The sequence below is a fragment of the Salmo salar genome, chromosome ssa07 (genome assembly GCF_905237065.1).
Source record: "Salmo salar chromosome ssa07, Ssal_v3.1, whole genome shotgun sequence".
NCBI lineage: Eukaryota > Metazoa > Chordata > Actinopteri > Salmoniformes > Salmonidae > Salmo > Salmo salar.
The window spans coordinates 38,942,614-38,963,940 of record NC_059448.1 but is presented as its reverse complement, the minus strand read 5'-3'; the positions used below and the strand labels follow the sequence as shown (position 1 = coordinate 38,963,940).

Below are 21,327 nucleotides of genomic sequence, written 5' to 3'. Positions count from 1 at the left end.
ACTATTAAACAAACACTCAAACAGGCAACAGAAGCAGGATCTGTCTTATTTATGTAGATATAAACTCAGCAAAAAAATAAGCGTCCTCTCACTTTCAACTGCGTTTATTTTCAGCAAACTTAACATGTGTAAATATTTGTATGAACATAACAAGATTCAACAACTGAGACATAAACTGAACAAGTTCCACAGACATGTGACTAACAGAAATTGAATAATGTGACCCTGAACAGGGGGGGGGGTCAAAATCAAAAGTAACAGTCAGTATCTGATGTGGCCACCAGCTGCATTAAGTACTGCAGTGCATCTCCTCCTCATGGACTGCACCAGATTTGCCAGTTCTTGCTGTGAGATGTTACCCCACTCTTCCACCAAGGCACCTGCAAGTTCCCGGACATTTCTGGGGGGAATGGCCTTAGCCCTCAATCTCCGATCCAACAGGTCCCAGACGTGCTCAATGGGATTGAGATCTGGGCTCTTTGCTGGCCATGTCAGAACACTGACATTCCTCTCTTGCAGGAAATCACGCACAGAACGAGCAGTATGGCTGGTGGCATTGTCATGCTGGAGGGTCATGTCAGGATGAGCCTGCAGGAAGGGTACCACATGAGGGAGGAGGATGTCTTCCCTGTAACGCACAGCGTTGAGATTGTCTGCAATGACAACAAGCTCAGTCCGATGATGCTGTGAAACACCGCCCCAGACCATGATGGACCCTCCACCTCCAAATTGATCCCGCTCCAGAGTACAGGCCTTGGTGTAACGCTCATTCCTTCGACGATAAACACGAATCCGACCATCACCCCTGGTGAGACAAAACCGCGACTCGTCAGAGAAGAGCACTTTTTGCCAGTCCTGTCTGGTCCAGCGACGGTGGGTTTGTGCCCATAGGCGACGTTGTTGCCGGTGATGTCTGGTGAGGACCTGCCTTACAACAGGCCTACAAGCCCTCAGTCCAGCCTCTCTCAGCCTATTGTGGACAGTCTGAGCACTGATGGAGGGATTGTGCGTTCCTGGTGTAACTCGGGCAGTTGTTGTTGCCATCCTGTACCTGTCCCGCAGGTGTGATGTTCGGATGTACCAATCCTGTGCAGGTGTTGTTACACGTTGTCTGCCACTGCGAGGACGATCAGCTGTCTATCCTGTCTCCCTGCAGCGCTGTCTTGGGCGTCTCACAGTATGGACATTGCAATTTATTGCCCTGGCCACATCTGTAGTCCTCATGCCTCCTTGCAGCATGCCTAAGGCACGTTCACGCAGATGAGCAGGGACCCTGGGCATCTTTCTTTTGGTGTTTTTCCAGAGTCAGTAGAAAGGCCTCTTTAGTGTCATAAGTTTTTATAACTGTGACCTTAATTCCCTACCGTTTGTAAGCTGTTAGTGTCTTAACGACCGTTCCACAGGTGCATTAATTGTTTATGGTTCATTGAACAAGCATGGGAAACAATGTTTAAACCCGTTACAATGAAGATCTGTGAAGTTATTTGGATTTTTACAAATTATCTTTGAAAGACAGGGTCCTGAAAAAGGGACGGATGATTTATAAAGCCAGGCACATTTAACAGTTAGGCTGTTGATTATAGATCTAATTAAGTTGGCGTTTCCTCTCTCCTCACTTTTCTTAGACAATTAAGGCGAGGGCTGTTTTCTCGTCTCCTAACTCCGCTGCTGCCACTGCCACATTGTTCTCAACACCAATATGCTGGTTAACGTTGCTATTATGCACATAGAAACGGGGTCTAGGGAAATGCGCCAATTCAACAGCGCACTGATGTGTTTCAGAACCCCGGACAGTGACCACTACCCAACGCAGGAGAAAGCACGTTTATTATAAAATATTATCATTTTTATTTGTGTTGCACCATTGTTCTTTCATAATATAACCATATTCAATTGCAGTACCATATCTTAGACTGATGGACTGTGCCATCCCAACGGCCTCCACAATGGATTAATCCACTCAGACAGGCTCCAATCAGACAGGCGTCTTGTGCACAAAGATATATATATTTTTTGCTACAGCTCGAGTAAAGACATTTTGGTCGATCAACAGCCTATTGACCAAACAATCGGCCCGTCGACTAAATGGGGTCAGCCCTAATAGCCCGGCGCCAGTTAAAATCCCAAATGCAAGATTGGCTTTGGAATAAATTAAGATGTTATTTGCTCAGTTGAATTGATAAGCGAGAAATTGGAATTAATTCCCAGACAAAAGTGAACTGGGGAATGATGCTAAGTAGGAGACACAATATCCTTACAGAGATAAACTTTAATCAACCATTTACTGCACTCTCTCTGACTCGATGGAGTTGAATTAATAAGTTCTATAAAATGATGTTATAATCCTTATATCAGATGCATATTTCAGTAGTATCTCGTAGACTGTTATGTTGTTGATATCAGATAATACATGCATTTTGCAGTAGTATCTAGTAGTCTGTTATGTTGTTGTTGTTGTTAATATCAGATAAGACGCATATTGCAGTAGTATCTAGTAGTCTGTTATGTTGTTGTTGTTAATATCAGATAAGACGCATATTGCAGTAGTATCTAGTGGTCTGTTATGTTGTTGTTGTTGTGGTTGATATCAGATAAGACATGCATATTGCGGTAGTATCTAGTAGTCTGTTATGTTGTTGTTGATATCAGATAAGACATGCATATTTGATGTTAACTAAGAGGATGGGGATTCAGAATGCGTTTAAGATGTGTTGATGTTTCAGGAGGTTGCAGAAGAGTTTAGGAGGTTTAGACATCGAGGTTATTTGTGGCAGTTTCCATGCAGGATGATATGGTCCAATAACACTTAAGTGTTCTGCTCTGCTGTATTTAGAAGAATCGGTAACCATGCAGTTGATAGGTGTATAGGGGGGGGCTGCCATAATCAACATCCACGTCATTGACGCCCGGGGAGTTGTTGTTGGGGGCTGCCTTGCTCAAGGGCAGAACGGCAGATTTTCCCACCTAACAGGCTCAGGAGTCGACCCAGCAACCTTTTGGTTTCTGGCCCAACGCTCTTAACCGCCAGGCTACCTGCCACCCCGCACTTATCAATGTTTCTTCACTGAGTGCTTCTCTTTCCATGACATAGACTGACCAGGTGAAAGCTATGATCCCTTATTCATGTCACTTGTTAAATCCACTTCAATCAGTGTAGATGAAGGGGAGGAGACCGGTTAACACTAGAACCTGCTGGGCCTCGAGGGACCCAGTTCAAGCTAAAGAGCAGTCATTCTGACTGCAACATTCTAACAGTGGAATTAATATATTTCATATATGCTATCTCAAAAATAATCATTTGGTTGTGTTTATGAAGGCCTTGGGTGACATTAGAATATGATTAGTATTTTATTTCAACTAACACAATAGTATTTCCATTCGTTTATGTTACAGTAGGTTATATGTAAAAATAATATATAAGAATAAAAATGGCTAAAATTCAAGTGTTCAATCAATATAAAAATTGCTCAAATTCAAGTGTTCAATCAATTTTATTAGTGGAGTGCCATTGTTACAACGATGAAACAGAAAGCATATGCATTGGAACATGGTAGTAGCTTTTTTTGTATATGGACAAAATAAAAATAACCCAACCACCAAGACACATGGTCAAAAGACGCCCAGTCAAATGATGAAAACGTAGCCTAAACATCATTATAAGCGCCAACTGGCCTTCATAAATAGTGAAACTCTGCAAAAAAAACCTATAAAGGACTCATAATGAATATGAGTGTAGATATGACAGCAGTCAAAAATAATCAATTATTGTCAGCTCGTGTTTGTGTGCGTCTTCACGCAATGGCATTCGTTGGATTTAATTTAATGTTATCCCTTGTCCTAACAGTTGACACAATTTTTTTTTATTTTTACTTTCAATATCTTGACACACTTTGACATACCTTCGTTTGGTTGTAGTCTCCTATTTTGTCTTTGTGTCTTGTCATTCTTCCACACTGTTAAACCACAACAGTTGGGCAGTTGCCTTATTTTGTGCAGAGGGAGGGAGCTCCCGACTCACTTTGTTCATGGTGCCGGCCAGACTTGTTTTCTTTGCAAGCAACTTGTTCGCCAATTAAAGTGAAGTGAAGCAATTCTCCGTGGGGACATTGCTTCCCTTGCCAACGTGAGGTGTAACAAGCCTCATCACCACATTCTCAGACACTCGTGCCTGCTGCCCAAAGTGGATATTTTCCCAGATATTGAAAGCCATTCAGCATGTACAATTACGCTCACCGTGTAGCCTATTCCAAGTAGGCCAGAGTCGACTGATAAGACAGCTTTGATTCGGTGAACTGATAAAGGTAACATACCATTTTAAGATTAGGCCTATAATTAGTATTGATCAAAACAATAGAATGGCCCACCCTGTTCTTCATTCACAATTGGTGTTTACATCATTATGCATCGTTTTCGTCCTGTTGCTCATCAACTCACCCATTCTCCCCACACACACACATCGCATCGCATCACATCACATCCCGTCACATGACTGAAGTAGAGTTGATGTGTCCTCTGTAGTGGAATTATTTTAAAATGCACATTTCTCTGACCCTGGCCTGTTAAGTTGTGTTCATCAGAAGCTCCGGCGCTTTCCATCGAATACCTTCCAGATTGTACCATCGATCATACTCAGTGCTGGATCAAGCTTCCCCTTTCCTGTTTCACAGCCGCTGAAAAATTAAACGGGGACAGTTCAAACTACATTACGGTAAAGCTGTGTGCGTTTCATCTGAATGATGATGAATGCGATATGGATTGATACAGCAGTTGCTGATAAATTATGTCAAACCAGTGCTGTTTGGCTCATTGAGGAGCGAGGGCGCATTCATTAATTATGATTCGGCATAAAACTTTGACATAATCACAGTGTATGGAGTAGTTCCATGGAAACCCTGCATGTGAAAACCTTTTTTAGTAACAGCATGTTAAGCATGAAAGCAGATGAGTCATTCCGAAGGAGGTAGAAATGTTGACTTCTGCAGAACAAACCACATTACACTTCACTTGGATTTGACTTGACTGAGAACCCTTGTTTCCCCCGCTAATTCTGTGTATTTAAAGCCATCCACCATTCCTACTTTACAGTATGTATCCGCTTCATTTCAATATCAACTCCAGCCCCTTACACGTTCTGCTGTATTGCAGCAGGCTACTATACGACTGCACTAAAAGACAATCAGTTGAGCCTCTCAGTCCTGTAGCCAGGTGACTGCGCGCATCCGCTCTCTCCTCCACAGGTCCTGCCCTTATAAATCATTGATGCAGGAGATGGTGAAATAACTTGCATAATTAAAGGCCCTAAATTCATTAGTCTGGTTGTCAGGGGAACAATTAAAATGAGTGGTGGTGTGCAGTGCTGTGCTGCGTAGCGGGGCTCGCTGTGTAGAGCTTCCAACTACCAACCAAAACCAGCCATGGAGAGATATTAGCTAGCAGCTAGCCAATTAACACGGATAAAGACGAATGAAGAAAATACGAGAAAATCTGAAGCAGAGGAATGTGGGATATGATATTGGTTTGAATAATCATAGAGCGAGGATGAGAGGGAGAGAGGAGAGAGAGAAGGAATAATCAGGAATAGAGAGATGGAGAGAATATGGAGAGAGAGAGAGGGAGGGTACGGAGTCGGCAAAAGTGACAGAGAATGAGGCTCCGCAACGGACAGAAGCAACACAAGGCTGTGTGTTGTTGTTGTTGTTGAACAGCGGAAATGTTCCATCCTGTTGCTCCCTGTGCTCCTTGTGTTAAGTTGGTGAAAAGCCAGTGAGGAGGACAGAGGGGAGAGAGTGTCAAAGCGGTGGCAGGCAGGCTGGCAGCCCTGAATACTCTTGCGTGTTACTGTGTAGAATAGTAATGAAGCAGGGGTTTGCCTAATTGTGGCCCTGGAGTGGCTGTGAGGCTGCGCTGCGCCATGGGCTTCATCCACATGAAAGGGAGGGCAAGGCGGACATGCCCCAAGCACTGTGGAATCTCCACCCAAACTTAATGGGTTTCTCTTCTTTGATTATTGATCAAGCCTTGACTGTGCCGTGTTGAAACATAACGTTACTGTGGAAGGATTTCAGTGTTGTTACAAGACCGCTGCCTCTGTATTCCTGTGGTTTGAACCGTGACAGATGAATCTGTTCAAGGAATGTGTGTGCGTGCATCTATATATGTGTGTGTGTGGATATTGTAGTTTGGGGGGAATTAAAACCTTGCCATCTTGGGCCACAAAGTGCTGTAGCTTCTCCAATTAGCAGGCCAGCGAAATATGCAGCAGTTTCTAAATTCGAGAACATAGTGCCCTGAAACATTTCAGAATGACAGGATCAATGGTCTGGTTGACCAAAAGCCTTTTTCACTTCCCTGAAAACCGGAGCAATATCTAGCATGGCGTCAAGGAGATGTGGAACGATGTGAAAATGGAAAAAAAATACTGAAAATAGAAGCAGGGGTTTTATTCCAAGGCCACAGTCTGACATTTTACATTTATTGGGTGTTTTCCAATATATTAGATGGAGACAACACCGATGCTTTCTCTTATTATTTCTTCTTAAAGCATACCGTAGTCTGACTCGTGTGTGTGTGTGTGTGTGTGTGTGTGTGTGTGTGTGTGTCGTTTCTTACTATATATGTCAATTATTCAAGATGCATCACTTTAATTCTAAACATTTGTGTGGGCTTCTTCTGTTCCCAGGCCTGGCTGTATCTCTCCAGTTGCTGCACGGGGACATTGAACAGCTGAGGAGAGAGTACATGGTGTTGTTCACCAGAGGAGTGTCCATCACCAAGAAACTGGGCTTCTCTGACATCATCATGCCAGGTAAGAAACCACCCACGCAGCTAACCTCTTCTTTGGTCAAAACATAACGATGTCTGTACTGCACTGGTTTTGCAGGTAAATCTACACGCATGGCCAATGTACACCACCGGGTTCACGGAAATGGATCGCTCCCGCAGACAGTGAGTCACGTGGCCTGCTATATTAAGTAGGCAGACAGGCATCGAAGCATTCAGTTACTGATCGATTGAACGTTAGAATGGGCAAAACAAGTGACCTAAGCTGCTTTGAGCGTTGTATGGTCATCGGTGCAAGGCGCCCAAATCCAGTATCTCAGAAACGGCCGCCCTCCTGGGCTTTTCACGCACGACGGTGTCTAAGGTGTACAGAGAATGGTGCAACAAACCAAAAAACATAGCGGCAGTCCTGTGGGCATAAACAGCGTGTTGATGAGAGGTCAAAGGAAAATGGTAAGAATCGTGCAAGCTAAGAGTCGGGCCACAAACAGACAAATAACGGCATCTCGGAACCCACTACTTTTCCTGGCAAAAGGTTAGGTTCCTTGATAACAATTGAGCAACAATTGAATGCCGGGCAAAGTGGGGTTAGTTCTGGAAGAAAAGGGAGGTTCAACCCGGTACTAGATGACCTAATAAACTGTCCGGTGAGTGTGTATTGGCATGAATGACTGTACATAGTAAAGTGTACAGTAAAACGTACTTGCAAAACAAACATAAAGCCATTGTTTGAAAGAAGATAAAAATCCACGTGAACGTCCATTCACATAAAAATAAACACAAAACGAGGAACCGTTCGCTGTGTCCCGTCCCCCCCCAGTGTTTTGCCTTCTACGGTAACTCAAGATTTATATTCACGGTCTTTGTCAGTCTGCTCCCACTTTCACTGTGCCCCTGGGCTAGGGATTTTAGTGTGTGTACGCTCCTGTAGGCAAAGGATTATAGTCAGGCTGCGCTGCTCTCTCTGTCAGCCTCTCCAGGCTGGGGGTGTGGGTGTGTGTGTGTGTGAGCGAGAGAGTCGATCTCTCTGGGTTGAGTTGAACACTGGATGCCATTAGATAGAGATGTGGAGAGCTATTTGCGCGTGCGCGCACATACACACACACACACAAACACACGGGCTGGAAGAAGATGACTTCCTCTCGTTTCTATTCTGTGGCTGACTATTCTCTGAAGTGGATACGGACCTGTCTTCTCTCGTGCAGATGTTGCCTTGCTACATTGTGATACTTCTCCAAAAACATTTACATTTTAGTCATTTAGCAGACGCTCTTATCCAGAGCGACTTACAGTAGTGAATACATTTCATAATTTTTTTCCCCCGTGCTGGTCCCCCGTGGGAATCGAACCCACAACCCTGGCGTTGCAAACACCATGCTCTACCAACTGAGCCACAGTTATGCCTTGAGCGTATACATGTGTCCTTTCCTGTAATTATTCTCTAGGCGGTGAAGTTAGACAGACCTCCTCAGGAGACTGTTTTCATACGAGGCAGCTACTAGCTACTGTTGAATGTCTGTGTACACTTATCTCAGTACAGGTTGAACACTTCACTGGCTATAGATAGTATTTTGTTGCTGTACATAACTGAACTAAAACTTCCCACTAGCTCAGAGTGTAAGTGGGGGATGTGATTCTCCTTATCTCACAAAGTAAATGAAGAGCGTCTGGTTTACCTGTCACACCTGTCACACCTTGTGGTCCGGGGTACCGGGTGATGAGGTGATAGAATAGCATATGACTGTGTGTGTAGCATCCATGTCACCCGTCTGAGTCATACTGCAGGAAGCACCTGCCGTCTTTAATGCTATAGTTGCACTTTTACCATACATCCATTCTACTTCCAGAGGCCCCCCCCCCACACACACACACACACACACACACACACGCCTGAAAGTGCAGGCGCAAGTGAAAACCAAGCACATTGATTTATTTTTAATATTATTGTCAGCTATATGAAGTATGCAGGGAGGGTGCCGCTATACGCCTTTTGCCAGCCTTTGGGATGTTGTTGTTTTTGTGGAATGTTCAGATTCAGAACCCTCAGACCCGTCTGCCCTGAAAACAGATCTGTGCCAACCCTGTCACTTCCATGTCTGTCACTGGGGTGAAGAGGTCACCCTATCCTTGCTGACAGTGTGATGTGTCGATGCCTTCTCTTTGCTGATACAGACTTTTCTGCTTAACTTATTTAACTAACATGTATATCATAAGTGACCACTGAAACACAGGAAAAAATAAAAAAAATGTTAGTATAACATCCATATAATTAATCCCCAAGTGACGAGGAGGATTATTTAAGATACTGTTTGAAGAGATATGTCTCAGATGTATTCGGAAGATGGGCAGGGACTCTGCTGTCCTAGCTTCAGGGGGAAGTTGGTTCCACCATTGCAGTGCCAGGACAGAAAAAAAAGCTTGGTCAGGGCTGAGGGGGAGCTGCCATCCCGTGGGGTGGGAGGTCCAAGAGACCTGAGGTGGCAGAACAGAGTGTACTGCTTTGATGTTTGCAGAGAATGACAGGGTGTTGTCCAGAGTCACGCCAAGGTTCTTTGCACGCTGAGAGGACGATACTCTGGAGTTGTCAACCGTGATAGAGAGGTCTTTGAGCGGGCAGGCCTTCCCCGGGAGGAAGAGCATTTCCATCTTGTTGAGGTTGAGCTTGATATGACGGAGCCGAGTGACTTGGTGTATAGAGAAAAGAGGGCCGAACGCCCTGGGGTACACCAGTAGTGAGTACAGATTGCAGACACAGATCCTCTCCACGTCACCTGGTAGGAGCAGCCTGCCAGGTAGGATGCAATCCAAGAGTGTGCAGTGCCTGAAGCACCCAGCCCTCAGAGGGTGGAGAGGAGGATCTGATGGTTCACGGTGTCAAAGGCAGTGGATAGATCTAGGAGGATGAGAACAGAGGAGAGAGAGTCAGCTTTGGCAGTGCGGAGAGCCTCCGTGACACAGAGAAGAGCAGTCTCGGTTGAGTGACCCGTCTCCAAGCATGACTGGTTAGGATCAAGAAGATAGTTTGAGAGAGATAACTAGAAAGTTGATCAGAGACGGCACGCTCAAGTGTATGAAAGAAAACAAAAAGGGATACAGGTCTATAGTTTTTGATGTCAGTTGAGTCGAGTGTTCGAGGGGAGCAACTCAGGCCATTTTGAAGTCAGAGGGGACGCAGCCAGTGGTCAGGGATGAGTTGATGAGGGAAGTGAGGAATGGAAGGTCTCAAGAGATGGTTTTGAGAAGGGAGGAGGGGTTGAGTGGGCTGGTTGTTGGGTGGCCAGACCTCATTAGTCGCAGGATATCATCTGGAGAGAGGGGAGAAAGAGTTCAAGGCAAATGGTAGTTGTGTGAGTGAGACAGGCGGACTTTATAGGCTGAGTGAATGAGTAGGGGGATGTAGTCAACCTTTAGTCTGAAGAGAGGGAGGAGGATTATTATTTTATTTAACTAGGCAAGTCAGTTAAGAACAAAATCTTATTTACAATGACAACCTAGGAACAGTGGGTTAACTGCCTTGTTCTGGGGCAGAATGACAGATTTTTACCTTGTCAGATCAGGGATTCGATCTAGCAACCTTTCGGTTACTGGCCCAATGCTCTAACCACTAGGCTACCTGCCGATTAAAGAGAGAGGTGGAAAGGAGTTTCCTAGAGTTAGAGGCAGAATCTTGACATTTTAAAGTGGCTTTAGCCTCGTACAGAGGAATACATAGGAAGAGAAGGTAGATAGGAGGGAGTGAAAGGATGATAGGTCCTCCGGAAGTTTAGTTTTCCTCAATTTTTGCTCAGCTGCCCGCAGCCCTGTTCTGTAAGCTCGCAATGAGTCACTCAGCCACAGAGAAGGAAGGGAGGGCCGACCCCGGCCTGGAGGAAAGGGAACAGTGCGAGTCATAGGATGCGGAAAGGGAGGAGTAGGGTCAAAGAGGCATAATCAGGAGACAGGAGGGAGAAGGATTTAGCAGACGGGAGACAGAACATAGGATAGAAGAGGAGAGAGAGTGTGAAGATTGTGACAGAGCATGAGCATCTGGGTAGGGGCTGAGTGGTTAGGGTTAGAGGAAAGGGAGATGGAGAAGGAAGCAAAGTAGTGATCAGAGACCTGGAGAGGGGTTGCAGTGAGACTAGTACACGAACAGCCTCTAGTAAAAATGAGGTCAAGCATATTGCCTGCCTTGTGAGTTGGAGGGGATTGAGAAAGGGTGAGGTGAAAAGAGGCAAGGATGGGAAAGAAATGGAATCGACGGCAGATGTTGAAGTTGCCAAGTACGAAGAGCGGTGAGCCATCGTCAGGAAATGAGCTTATCAGGACGTCAATCTCATTGAGGAATTCTCCAAGGGCACCTGGTGGGCGATAGATGACAATAATGTTAACCTCTCTAGGGTCGGCGGGACGAAATCGTCCCACCTACGTAACAGCCAGTGGAATCCTGTGGCGTGTTATTCAAATACCTTAGAAATGCTATTACTTCAATTTCTCAAACATGACTATTTTACACCATTTTAAAGACAAGACTCTCGTTAATCTAACCACACTGTCCGATTTCAAAAAGGCTTTACAACGAAAGCAAAACATTAGATTATGTCAGCAGAGTACCCAGACAGAAATAATCAGACACCCATTTTTCAAGCTAGCATATAATGTCACAAAAACCCAAACCACAGCTAAATGCAGCACTAACCTTTGATGATCTTCATCAGATGACACACCTAGGACATTATGTTATACAATGCATGCATGTTTTGTTCAATCAAGTTCATATTTATATCAAAAACCAGCTTTTTACATTAGCATGTGACGTTCAGAACTAGCATACCCCCGCAAACTTCTGGTGAATTTACTAAAAATGTACTAAATTACTCACGATAAACGTTCACAAAAAGCATAACAATTATAGATACAGAACTCCTCTATGCACTCGATATGTCCGATTTTAAAATAGCTTTTTGGTGAAAGCACATTTTGCAATATTCTGAGTAGATAGCCCGGCATCACAGGGCTAGCTATTTAGACACCCAGCAAGTTTAGCACTCACCAAAGTCAGATTTACTATAAGAAAAATGTTATTACCTTTGGTGTTCTTCGTCAGAATGCACTCCCAGGACTTCTACTTCAATAACAAATGTTGGTTTGGTCCCAAATAATCCATAGTTATATCCAAATATCCTCTGTTTTGTTTGTGCGTTCAAGACACTATCCGAATGGTAAAGAAGGGTGACGAGCACGACGCATTTCGTGACCAAAAATTTCTAAATATTCCATTACCGTACTTCGAAGCATGTCAACCGCTGTTTAAAATCAATTTTTATGCCATTTCTCGTAAAAAAGCGATAGTATTCCGACTGGGAATCTGCGTTTAGGTAAAAAGACGAAAGAAAATAAAGCATGGGGTCGACTCGTGCACGCGCCTAAGCCCATTGTCCTCTGATCGGCCACTTGCCAAAAGCGCTAATGTGTTTCAGCCTGGGGCTGGAATTACATCATTCAGCTTTTTCCCGCCTTCTGAGAGCCTATGGGAGCCGTAGGAAGTGTCACGTAACAGCAGAGATCCCTGTTTTGGATAGAGATGATCAAGGAGGGCAAGAAATGGTCAGACAGGCCACTTCCTGTAAGGAATCTTTTCAGGTTTTTGCCTGCCATATGAGTTCTGTTATACTCACAGACACCATTCAAACAGTTTTAGAAACTTTAGGGTGTTTTCTATCCAAAGCCAATAATTATATGCATATTCTAGTTACTGGGCAGGAGTAGTAACCAGATCAAATCGGGTACGTTTTTTATCCGGCCGTGCAAATACTGCCCCCTATCCCCAACAGGTTAAGCTTTTTTGTTGTTGTATTTTTCACCCCTTTTTTTCTCCCCAATTTCGTGGTATCCAATTGGTAGTAGTTACAGTCTTGTCTCGTCGCTGCAACTCCCATACGGACTCGGGAGAGGCGAGGGTCGAGTGCCATGCGTTCTCCGAAACACAACCCTACCAAGCCGCCCTGCTTCTTGACACAATGCCCATCCCACCCAGAAGCCAGCCGCACCAATGTGTCGGAGGAAACACCGTACACCTGGCGACTGTGTCAGCGTGCACCGCCACAGGAGTCGCTAGTGCGAGATGAGACAAGGACATCCCTGCCGGCCAAACCCTCCCTAACGGCGCTGGACCAATTGTGCGCCGCCCCATGGGCCTCCCGGTCGCGGCCGGCAGTGACAGAGCCTGGACTCAAACCCAGAATCTCTCGTGGCACAGCGATGCAGTTTAGCACTCACCATAATCATATTTACTATTATAAAAGTTTCATTACCTTTTGTTGTCTTCGTCAGAATACACACCCAGGACTGCTACTTCAATAACAAATGTTGGTTTGGTCCAAAATAATCCATCGTTATATCCGAATAGCGGCGTTTTGTTCGTGCGTTCCAGACACTATCCGAAATAGTAAAGAAGTGTCACGCGCATGGCGCAATTCGTGACAATAAAATTCTAAGTATTCCATTACCGTACTTCGAAGCATGTCAACCGCTGTTTAAAATCAATTTTTACGACATTTTTCTCGTAGAAAAGCGATAATATTCCGACAGGGAATCTCCTTTTCGGCAAACAGAGGAAAAAAATCCCAAAGGCGGGGGCGGTCGGGGTCACGCGCATAAGCCAGTGTCCCTTGATCGGCCACTTGAGAAAGGCGATAATGTGTTTCAGCCTGGGGCTGGAATGACGACATTCTGTTTTTTCCCGGGCTCTGAGCGCCTATGGACGACGTGGGAAGTGTCACGTTAGAGCAGAGATCCTTAGTAAATGATAGAGATGGAAAAGAAGTTCAACAAATGGTCAGACAGGCCACTTCCTGTAAAGGAATCTCTCAGGTTTTGACCTGCCATTTGAGTTCTGTTATACTCACAGACACCATTCAAACAGTTTTAGAAAATTTAGGGTGTTTTCTATCCATATGTAATAAGTATATGCATATTCTAGTTACTGGGTAGGAGTGGTAACCAGATTAAATCGGGTATGTTTTTTATCCAGCCGTGTCAATGCTGCCCCCTAGCCCTAACAGGTTAAGCTTGAGTGGCAGTGACAGCATGGAATTCAAATGAGGAGATGGACAGGTGAGAGAGGAAGGAAAGAGAATCTCCACTTAGAAATTAGTAGACCTGTGCCACCACCGCGACGGCCAGATGCTCTCGGACTATGAGAAAACAGTCAGATGAAGAAAGAACAGCTGGAGTAGCAGTGTTCTCCGGGGTGATCCATTTCTCCATCACGGCCAAAAAGTCAAGGGTCTGACAGGCAGCATAAGTGGAGATGATTGGCAGTTCCAAACGCTACCAGAGAAGCCAGAATTCCACATGGGTTGCAGCCAAGGTGTGGGGAGTGTCTGTAAAACAGGTATAGAAAACACACGCATCGTTGACAACGCTACAAAAGAGTACAAAGTTGATTAGTCCGTAAAAAACTAGGTAAGATACTCAAGTGAGAGAGTGGTGTGGAGCCTTCCTCAAACAACTCGGGAGAAGAGTCTTTGTTTCGTCGACGGTAAGCCGCTGCTAAGAAGCCAGGGGAGACTGAAGAATGAACAATAATTGCTAATTGTCTAGCAGAGGTGGAGAATACACCTCCCTGTACTAATTGCTGATTGCCTAGGAGAGGTGAAAACCTTCCCCCTCCAATACAGCCACTGATTACCAAAACAAGCAACAGATTCCTGCCATTGCTCTGCCCCTTGATCCTGGTTGATGTGTCAACAACTATCTGCAAATTATGAGCAGTTGACCACTGGGAAAACAGGCACCACTTAAAGTAGATGGCCCTAGCTAGCAAAAAAACAGTACTAGACCACAACAGACAAAGGCAAAAAAAAAGTATACTTCTCACTCCTGGAAATATCAGGAATCCTCTAGCTATAGAATGAAGCAAATGGCTAATGTTTTTATACATTAAAATATAATCAACCAAACACTAGATGAGTATGCCTGTTATTTCAACTGGTAAAAAATAACGAAGCGTTGGTTAGGTTTATCTATATACAGAGTGTGCAACATTCTTTCTTTCTTGTTGTTTGAACCACTCTGTTCGCCCTCCTGCAGGAGAGATGAGGAATGACCTTTACGTGACGCTGGAGAAAGGAGAGTTTGAGAAAGGAGGGAAGAGCGTTGCCAGGAACGTGGAGATCACGGTCTATGTGCTGGACATCGAAGGCCAGGTCATGAAGGTAAGATCATTCATTCCTTATGGTTTTTCATACTACAGGCATGATTGTGCTTTCAATTCTCGTAGGTGTATTGTTGTGACCTGGTTCAATCAGACTGAACGAGGCTAATGTTGTCTAATGCTGAAGGCCTATGTGGGTACATCTGGTGTGTACTGGATGTGGGATTTATCTATCTGCCTCAGCTAGATGTGAGATGAGGATGGGTTTTGGCACATGGTGTTGGTCATTGCTAGGGTACTAGTTTTCTCTGTAAAACACTGTGGTTTCCTGATCAGACAGGATGCTGCAGCCATATGCAGAAAATAGATTTGATTCTGCTGCTGCTAGAGCTCACCTCTGCATGCAACCCTGTCACTCACTCAGCCAGAGCGAGAGACTGAGAGTGCTGTGCGTCACAGGTCCAGTAAACAGTGTGTGTGTCCTGCAATCTCCCTCCACCTCCTCCTCTCCATCTCTTGCTTTCATCTCCTCTACCTATTAACCCCGCTCTCTCCTCTGCCCTGTCTTATCTACCCCTCCTCTTTCCTCTCCCCCTTATACCTCTCCTCCATCCCTCCCTCCCTTCTCTCCCCTCTCTTTATCCTCTGTCTTTCTCTCCCCCCTCTCTACCTGCCTCTCTACCTCTCTCCTCTTCTCTCTCTCCTCCAGAGTTATGTAGCGGCTGGTTCAGGGGAGCCTGGTGGGGATGAGTACCACTCCTTTGTGCTCTACCACAACAACAGTCCCCGCTGGGCTGAGCAGATCAAACTACCCATCCCTGTGGACATGTTCAGGGGCGCGCACGTCCGCTTTGAGTTCAGACACTGCTCCAGTAAGATACTACTCCACCACTCCAATATTACTATATACATGTTTTGTATTATGAGACTAATAACAAGCCAGTCATGACTCCTCTGATGTGTGATTTGGGGATAGCAGACTCTCTCACACAACGTGTTGATGTGCTCTGTGGCTCTGTAGAGGTTGGAGGCCTATACAGTTGATATTGGGTTATTACTACTGACATTGGGAATGTAGCCAGAGGGGACTCTATCTCTCTAAATGAACTTGTAATTTGGGCAGCACAGCCAGTGATATTATGGTTGTGGAGTGTTTTAAATGTTTTGTTTTTGACAATACATTATTTCTAAGTTTTTCCATTACTATTATCCTTTTTTGTAATGAGTTTTACATAGCTGACACTGAATCTTCCGAATAGTTAAAAGTATTAATTGAACTTGGTACTATAATGTTTTCTGTTAATTAATCTACTATTAATCTATTAATCTGTCGAGGCTAGCCTGCCAAGAGAATAGATGACATACACAACTGAAGCACAAGTCAAAAAAACAGTACAACACACAACAACTTTTACCCACACCGCCGCCACCTACTGTATCTCACACACATCTAATGCTAATATCTTACATTTGGTGACGGCTCCAGTGATTGCAGTTTTAGAGGTTCTACTTTGTTTCTATGATAACAGCTATCTGTTGAGACTGTGGGGCCAGTGTTGCCAACAATTTGTCAGTGAGAACTGCTATTTGCTCCTTGATTTGTCGCTAGAAGTCGCTAGATGACGTTTTGTCACAGCACCAATTTACCTTGCTGCGGCACAGCTACAGTCCCTGATGTAGTGTTTTCGCCCCCTATCCCACCGCACCCCCCCCCATGCTTCTCTGCCTGTGTGGAGGGGTCTGAAAACTCGATAAAATATAGCGGCAAAGTCGCTAGATTAGTAACACTGTGTGGGGCAGAAGCCGTAAGGTCAGAGGTCACAGTTGGGTCAGAGGTCAGGGGAGAGATTTAAAGAGATTTGTGGGCGTATTTAGATTGAAGAGAGTTGCAGCGGAGACACCACGATGTGATTTCAATTGACATAATATGTACGTAAACTTTTCAATTGACATTAGCATCGGACGGTCATGATATTATTGTAAGCTTATGAAGTATGCAGGGAGGGTGCCACTGTACAGTACAGTGTGACTTAGCTATTCGCCTTTTGCTAGGCTTTGGGCCGTTGTTGTTGCCGAGAGAGAGTTCGGGGGCTTGGCAACAGACATTCTTGCGCTGCAGCTTAAAATTTACCGTAAATATCCCAGTCACGTTAGCCTATAGTATAGCCACTAGCCAGTAAGTATGTTAACAACAAACTATTCCACTACCCTTATAAAAAACATTTCAGTTTTGAAACGGCAGTAAAAGTGCAGTAACTTCAGCCGACTGTGGTATTTTCGCCGCAGTAATTGCAGAATAACTGCAGTTATAATGCACTCTGACTGCAATATTTTTTCATAAGGGTATGCAAGAAACTTTTCATATTAACAATATTACACTCTTGAATAATGCAACCAAACCACATTACACTCTTGAATAATGAAACAATTCACAAGCATGTGCAGACAATAATGAATAAATACAATTATCGCATGTACACTCATATTTTAGCTTCAAGACAAAAGCAGTTTCTGCTAGCTAGCTAGCTAGCTAGACCTAACAACATGTCTTCATAATATTAGCATATAAAAAATGAAGGGTTACCCCTCCCATATGAATATACTATCTTACAACATTAGAACAAACCAGGCTTCAATTTTATCAATATCATAAAAATCATGAAGTTGCAGCTGAAAACATGAGTAATTCACTGGGGAGTGGACATCAGCTGTTTAACGTGACTCAGTGCAGCCAGCCAGGCAGAGTTCACCTCTTTTTTGCTTCTTAAAGCTATGACAACAATTTCTAAATGAAATAGGCTGTTACTGCAATTTAAGTTAACTCAATAAAACAAGTTTCAAATATAAAGATATGTCTATGTCTATATATTTCAGCGGTTTCAAAAACATTGCTCTGCTGTTACGATGTTTACTGTAGGTGTGTTAGGCTCAACGAGACAATTCTATTTACACTGCCCTGCTTGGGGAGGAGGCAACTGTCAGACGAATGTCGCGCGCTACCTCCTTAGGTAGTGGTCGAGACGTGAGCATTTCACAGCTTTACATTACAGTAATTAGTCTATTCTCTGGCTTTTTTTCCCGATACCTCTTGAGAATCTCCTTAAACTTTCATCAATGCAAAAAGGGCCTGTGTCTCCAGAATCTCCTCGTAATCCTCTTCCAGGCCTGTAGTTGAGCGAGTCTCACCCTCTCCCACAACACTCAGGAACAATTCTCATGTGACGTCCACTCCCTGATCTGACACTCGTAGGTGTTGTTTTTAAACCCGCTACCTTTAATAAAGGCACCATTTTCCCTCACTTCCTCCAAGGCTCTAAACATAGCGATAGAGCTTTCAGGTTGAATGGATGCATAACACAGGAGACTGCTGAGGGGAGGATGGCTCAAAATAATGTCTGGAGTGGAGTGAATGGAATGCTATCCTCCCCAGTTAAGGTGCCACCAGCCACATGTGATGCGTACGTCTTGCACTCTATAGCATAGCTGTCTGATCGTAGAGTAGTAGAGGGTAGCGGTGATAGTGTGTTTCCGGATAGTGACGGTGGATGTGTGCGGTGTTCCACAGCGAAAGACAAAGGGGAGAAGAAGCTGTTTGGCTACTCCTTCGTTCATCTGATGCAGGAGGACGGACGGACACTACCGGACGGCACCCACGAGCTCATCATTCATAAGGTACTGGAGTCCTACTGTACACACACACACACACACACACACACACACACACACACACACACACACACACACACACACACACACACACACAATCATTTCTCACCTGTCCACCATGATCGTCGTCACTTAGGTAGGCGTTCCACATTAGTGGGCGATGAGTCAATCCATACTGTTTCATGTAAAGCTCTTTGAGACCTTGAGAAAAAAGCACTGTAATAACGCAGTCCCATTACCATGATTGATTGTGGCTGCTTGGCTCCAGAGTGGTGGCTAGGTGAGTCAGATGCTTCAGCAATGAGTAGGCTAGCAGAATGATGAGTAATATCTGTTTATGTAATGTCCACTAACCATGAGACATGGGCGGAGGTGTGTGTGTGTGTGTGTGTCACATGCTCACACTGCTATTTCCCGTTGATACTTTTCCAGCTTATACTCTGTCATAAACAGGCGCTTGCCATCCCAGCTTGTTTTCTTTACTACCCCAGTAAGCTCTCCACTTAACCCATGGCCTGTCCAAAGCAAACAGCATTTAAACCAACCCTCAGGCATAGCCAATTAAACACAGCTCTGCGTTATGGGGCCTGTTGCCTGTTTTGGGGTGTAACTCTGGGTAATTGTAGGTTGAGATCGACAGGGCTACGGAGCATAAGCTGCAGAGACAGAGATTACAGAGCACACAATAGTTTGCTGCAGGCTAGCAAGAAGCTGTTCTACGAGACCGGCAAGGCTAGTTAGCACTGAGGCTGTGGGTTAAGGGAGCGACAGGAAGGGATACAGAGCACTGTAGGTGGTCTGTTAGTTTTATAAGAAGAAAGGCACGGTAAGAGAGCATGCACAGGTTGTGGATAGTCTGGACTCTTCGGAGACAGAGAATGAGACACAGGCAGGGGTAAAGATCCAAGGTACTGTAGAGAGATCCAAGGTACTGTAGAGAGACAGACGGGTTATAGGTTGTCTAGACCAGTGGTTCCCAAACTTTTTATAGTCCCGTACCCCTTCAATTATTCAACCTCCAGCTGCGTAACCCCTCTAGCAGGGTCAGCGCACTCTCAGATGTTGTTTTTTGCCATCATTTTAAGCCTGCCACACACACACTATACGATATATTTATTAAACATAAGAATACGTGTGAGTTTTTGTGACAACCCGGCTCGTGGGAAGAGACAAAGAGCTTTTATAGGACCAGGGCACAAATAATAATATAATAATAATCAATCATTTTGCTCTTTATTTAACCATCTTACATATAAAACCTTATTTGTTCATTGAAAATTGTGAATAACTCACCACAGGTTAATGAGAAGGGTGTGCTTGAAATGATGCACACAACTCTGCAATGTTGGGTTGTATTGGAGAGAGTCTCAGTCTTAAATCATTTTCCATACACAGTCTGTGCCTGTATTTCGTTTTCATGCTAGTGAGGGCCGAGAAGCCGCTCAAATCAAATCAAAATCAAATAAAATTTTATTGGTCACATACACATGGCTAGCAGATGTTAATGTGAGTGTAGCGAAATGCTTGTGCTTCTAGTAATCTAACAATTTCACAACAACTACCTTATACACACAAGTGTAAAGGAATGATTAAGAATATGTACATATAAATTTATGGATGAGCGATGGCCGAACGGCATAGGCAAGATGCAGTAGATGATATAGAGTACAGTATATAAGTATGAAATGAGTAATGTAGGGTATGTAGACATTATATAAAGTGGCATTGTTTAAGTGACTAGTGATACATTTATTTCATCCAAATGTTAATTATAAAAGTGGCTAGAGATTGAGTCAGTATGTTGGCAGCAGTCACTCAATGTGAGTGATGGCTGTTTAACAGTCTGATGGCCTTGAGATAGAAGCTGTTTTTCAGTCTCTCGGTCCCAGCTTTGATGCACCTGTACTGACCTCGCCTTCTGGATGATAGCGGGGTGAACAGGCAGTGGCTCGGGTGGATGTTGTCCTTGATGATCTTTTTGGCCTTCCTGTGACATTGGGTGGTGTAGGTGTCCTAGAGGGCAGGTAGTTTGCCCTCGGTGATGCGTTGTGCAGACCTCACTACCCTCTGGAGAGCCTTACGGTTGTGGGCGGAGCAGTTGCCGTACCAGGCAGTGATACAGCACGACGGGATGCTCTCGATTGTGCATCTGTAAAAGTTTGTGAGTGTTTTTGGTGACCAGCCAAATTTCTTCAGCCTCCTGAGGTTGAAGAGGCGCTGTTGCACCTTCTTCACCACGCTGTCTGTGTGGGTGGACCATTTCAGTTTGTCCGTGATGTGTACGCCGAGGAACTTAAAACTTTCCACCTTCTCCACCACTGTCCCGTCGATGTGGGTAGGGGGGTGCTCCCTCTGCTGTTTGCTGAAGTCCATGATCATCTCCTTTGTTTTGTTGACGTTGAGTGTGAAGTTATTTTCCTGACACCACACTCCAAGGGCCCTCACCTCCTCCCTGTAGGCCGTCTCGTCGTTGTTGGTAATCAAGTCTACCACTGTAGTGTCGTCTGCAAACTTGATGATTGAGTTGATGATTGAGTTGGAGGCGTGCATGGCCACGCAGTCATGGGTGGACAGGGAGTATAGGAGAGGGCTGAGAACGCACCCTTGTGTTGAGAATCAGCGGGGTGGAGATGTTGTTTCCTACCCTCACCACCTGGGGGCGGCCCGTCAAAGTCCAGGACCCAGTTGCACAGGGCGGGGTCGAGACCCAGGGTCTTGAGCTTAATGACGAGTTTGGAGGGTAC

The 21,327-nt window shown here is 44.7% G+C and overlaps 1 protein-coding gene across 6 annotated transcripts in view; it reads left to right on the top strand.

The window, feature by feature from the left end:
* Positions 1 to 21,327, top strand: part of LOC106609220 (dedicator of cytokinesis protein 4) — a 141,397-nt gene that overhangs the window by 66,895 nt on the left and 53,175 nt on the right. For all 6 annotated transcript variants that reach the window (XM_014207754.2, XM_014207749.2, XM_014207751.2 and 3 more), the window contains exons 13-16: positions 6,680 to 6,805; positions 14,854 to 14,978; positions 15,627 to 15,789; positions 18,483 to 18,589. In XM_014207754.2, the coding sequence (XP_014063229.1) occupies positions 6,680 to 6,805; positions 14,854 to 14,978; positions 15,627 to 15,789; positions 18,483 to 18,589 (521 nt within the window). The remainder of the gene's footprint in view (positions 1 to 6,679; positions 6,806 to 14,853; positions 14,979 to 15,626; positions 15,790 to 18,482; positions 18,590 to 21,327) is intronic.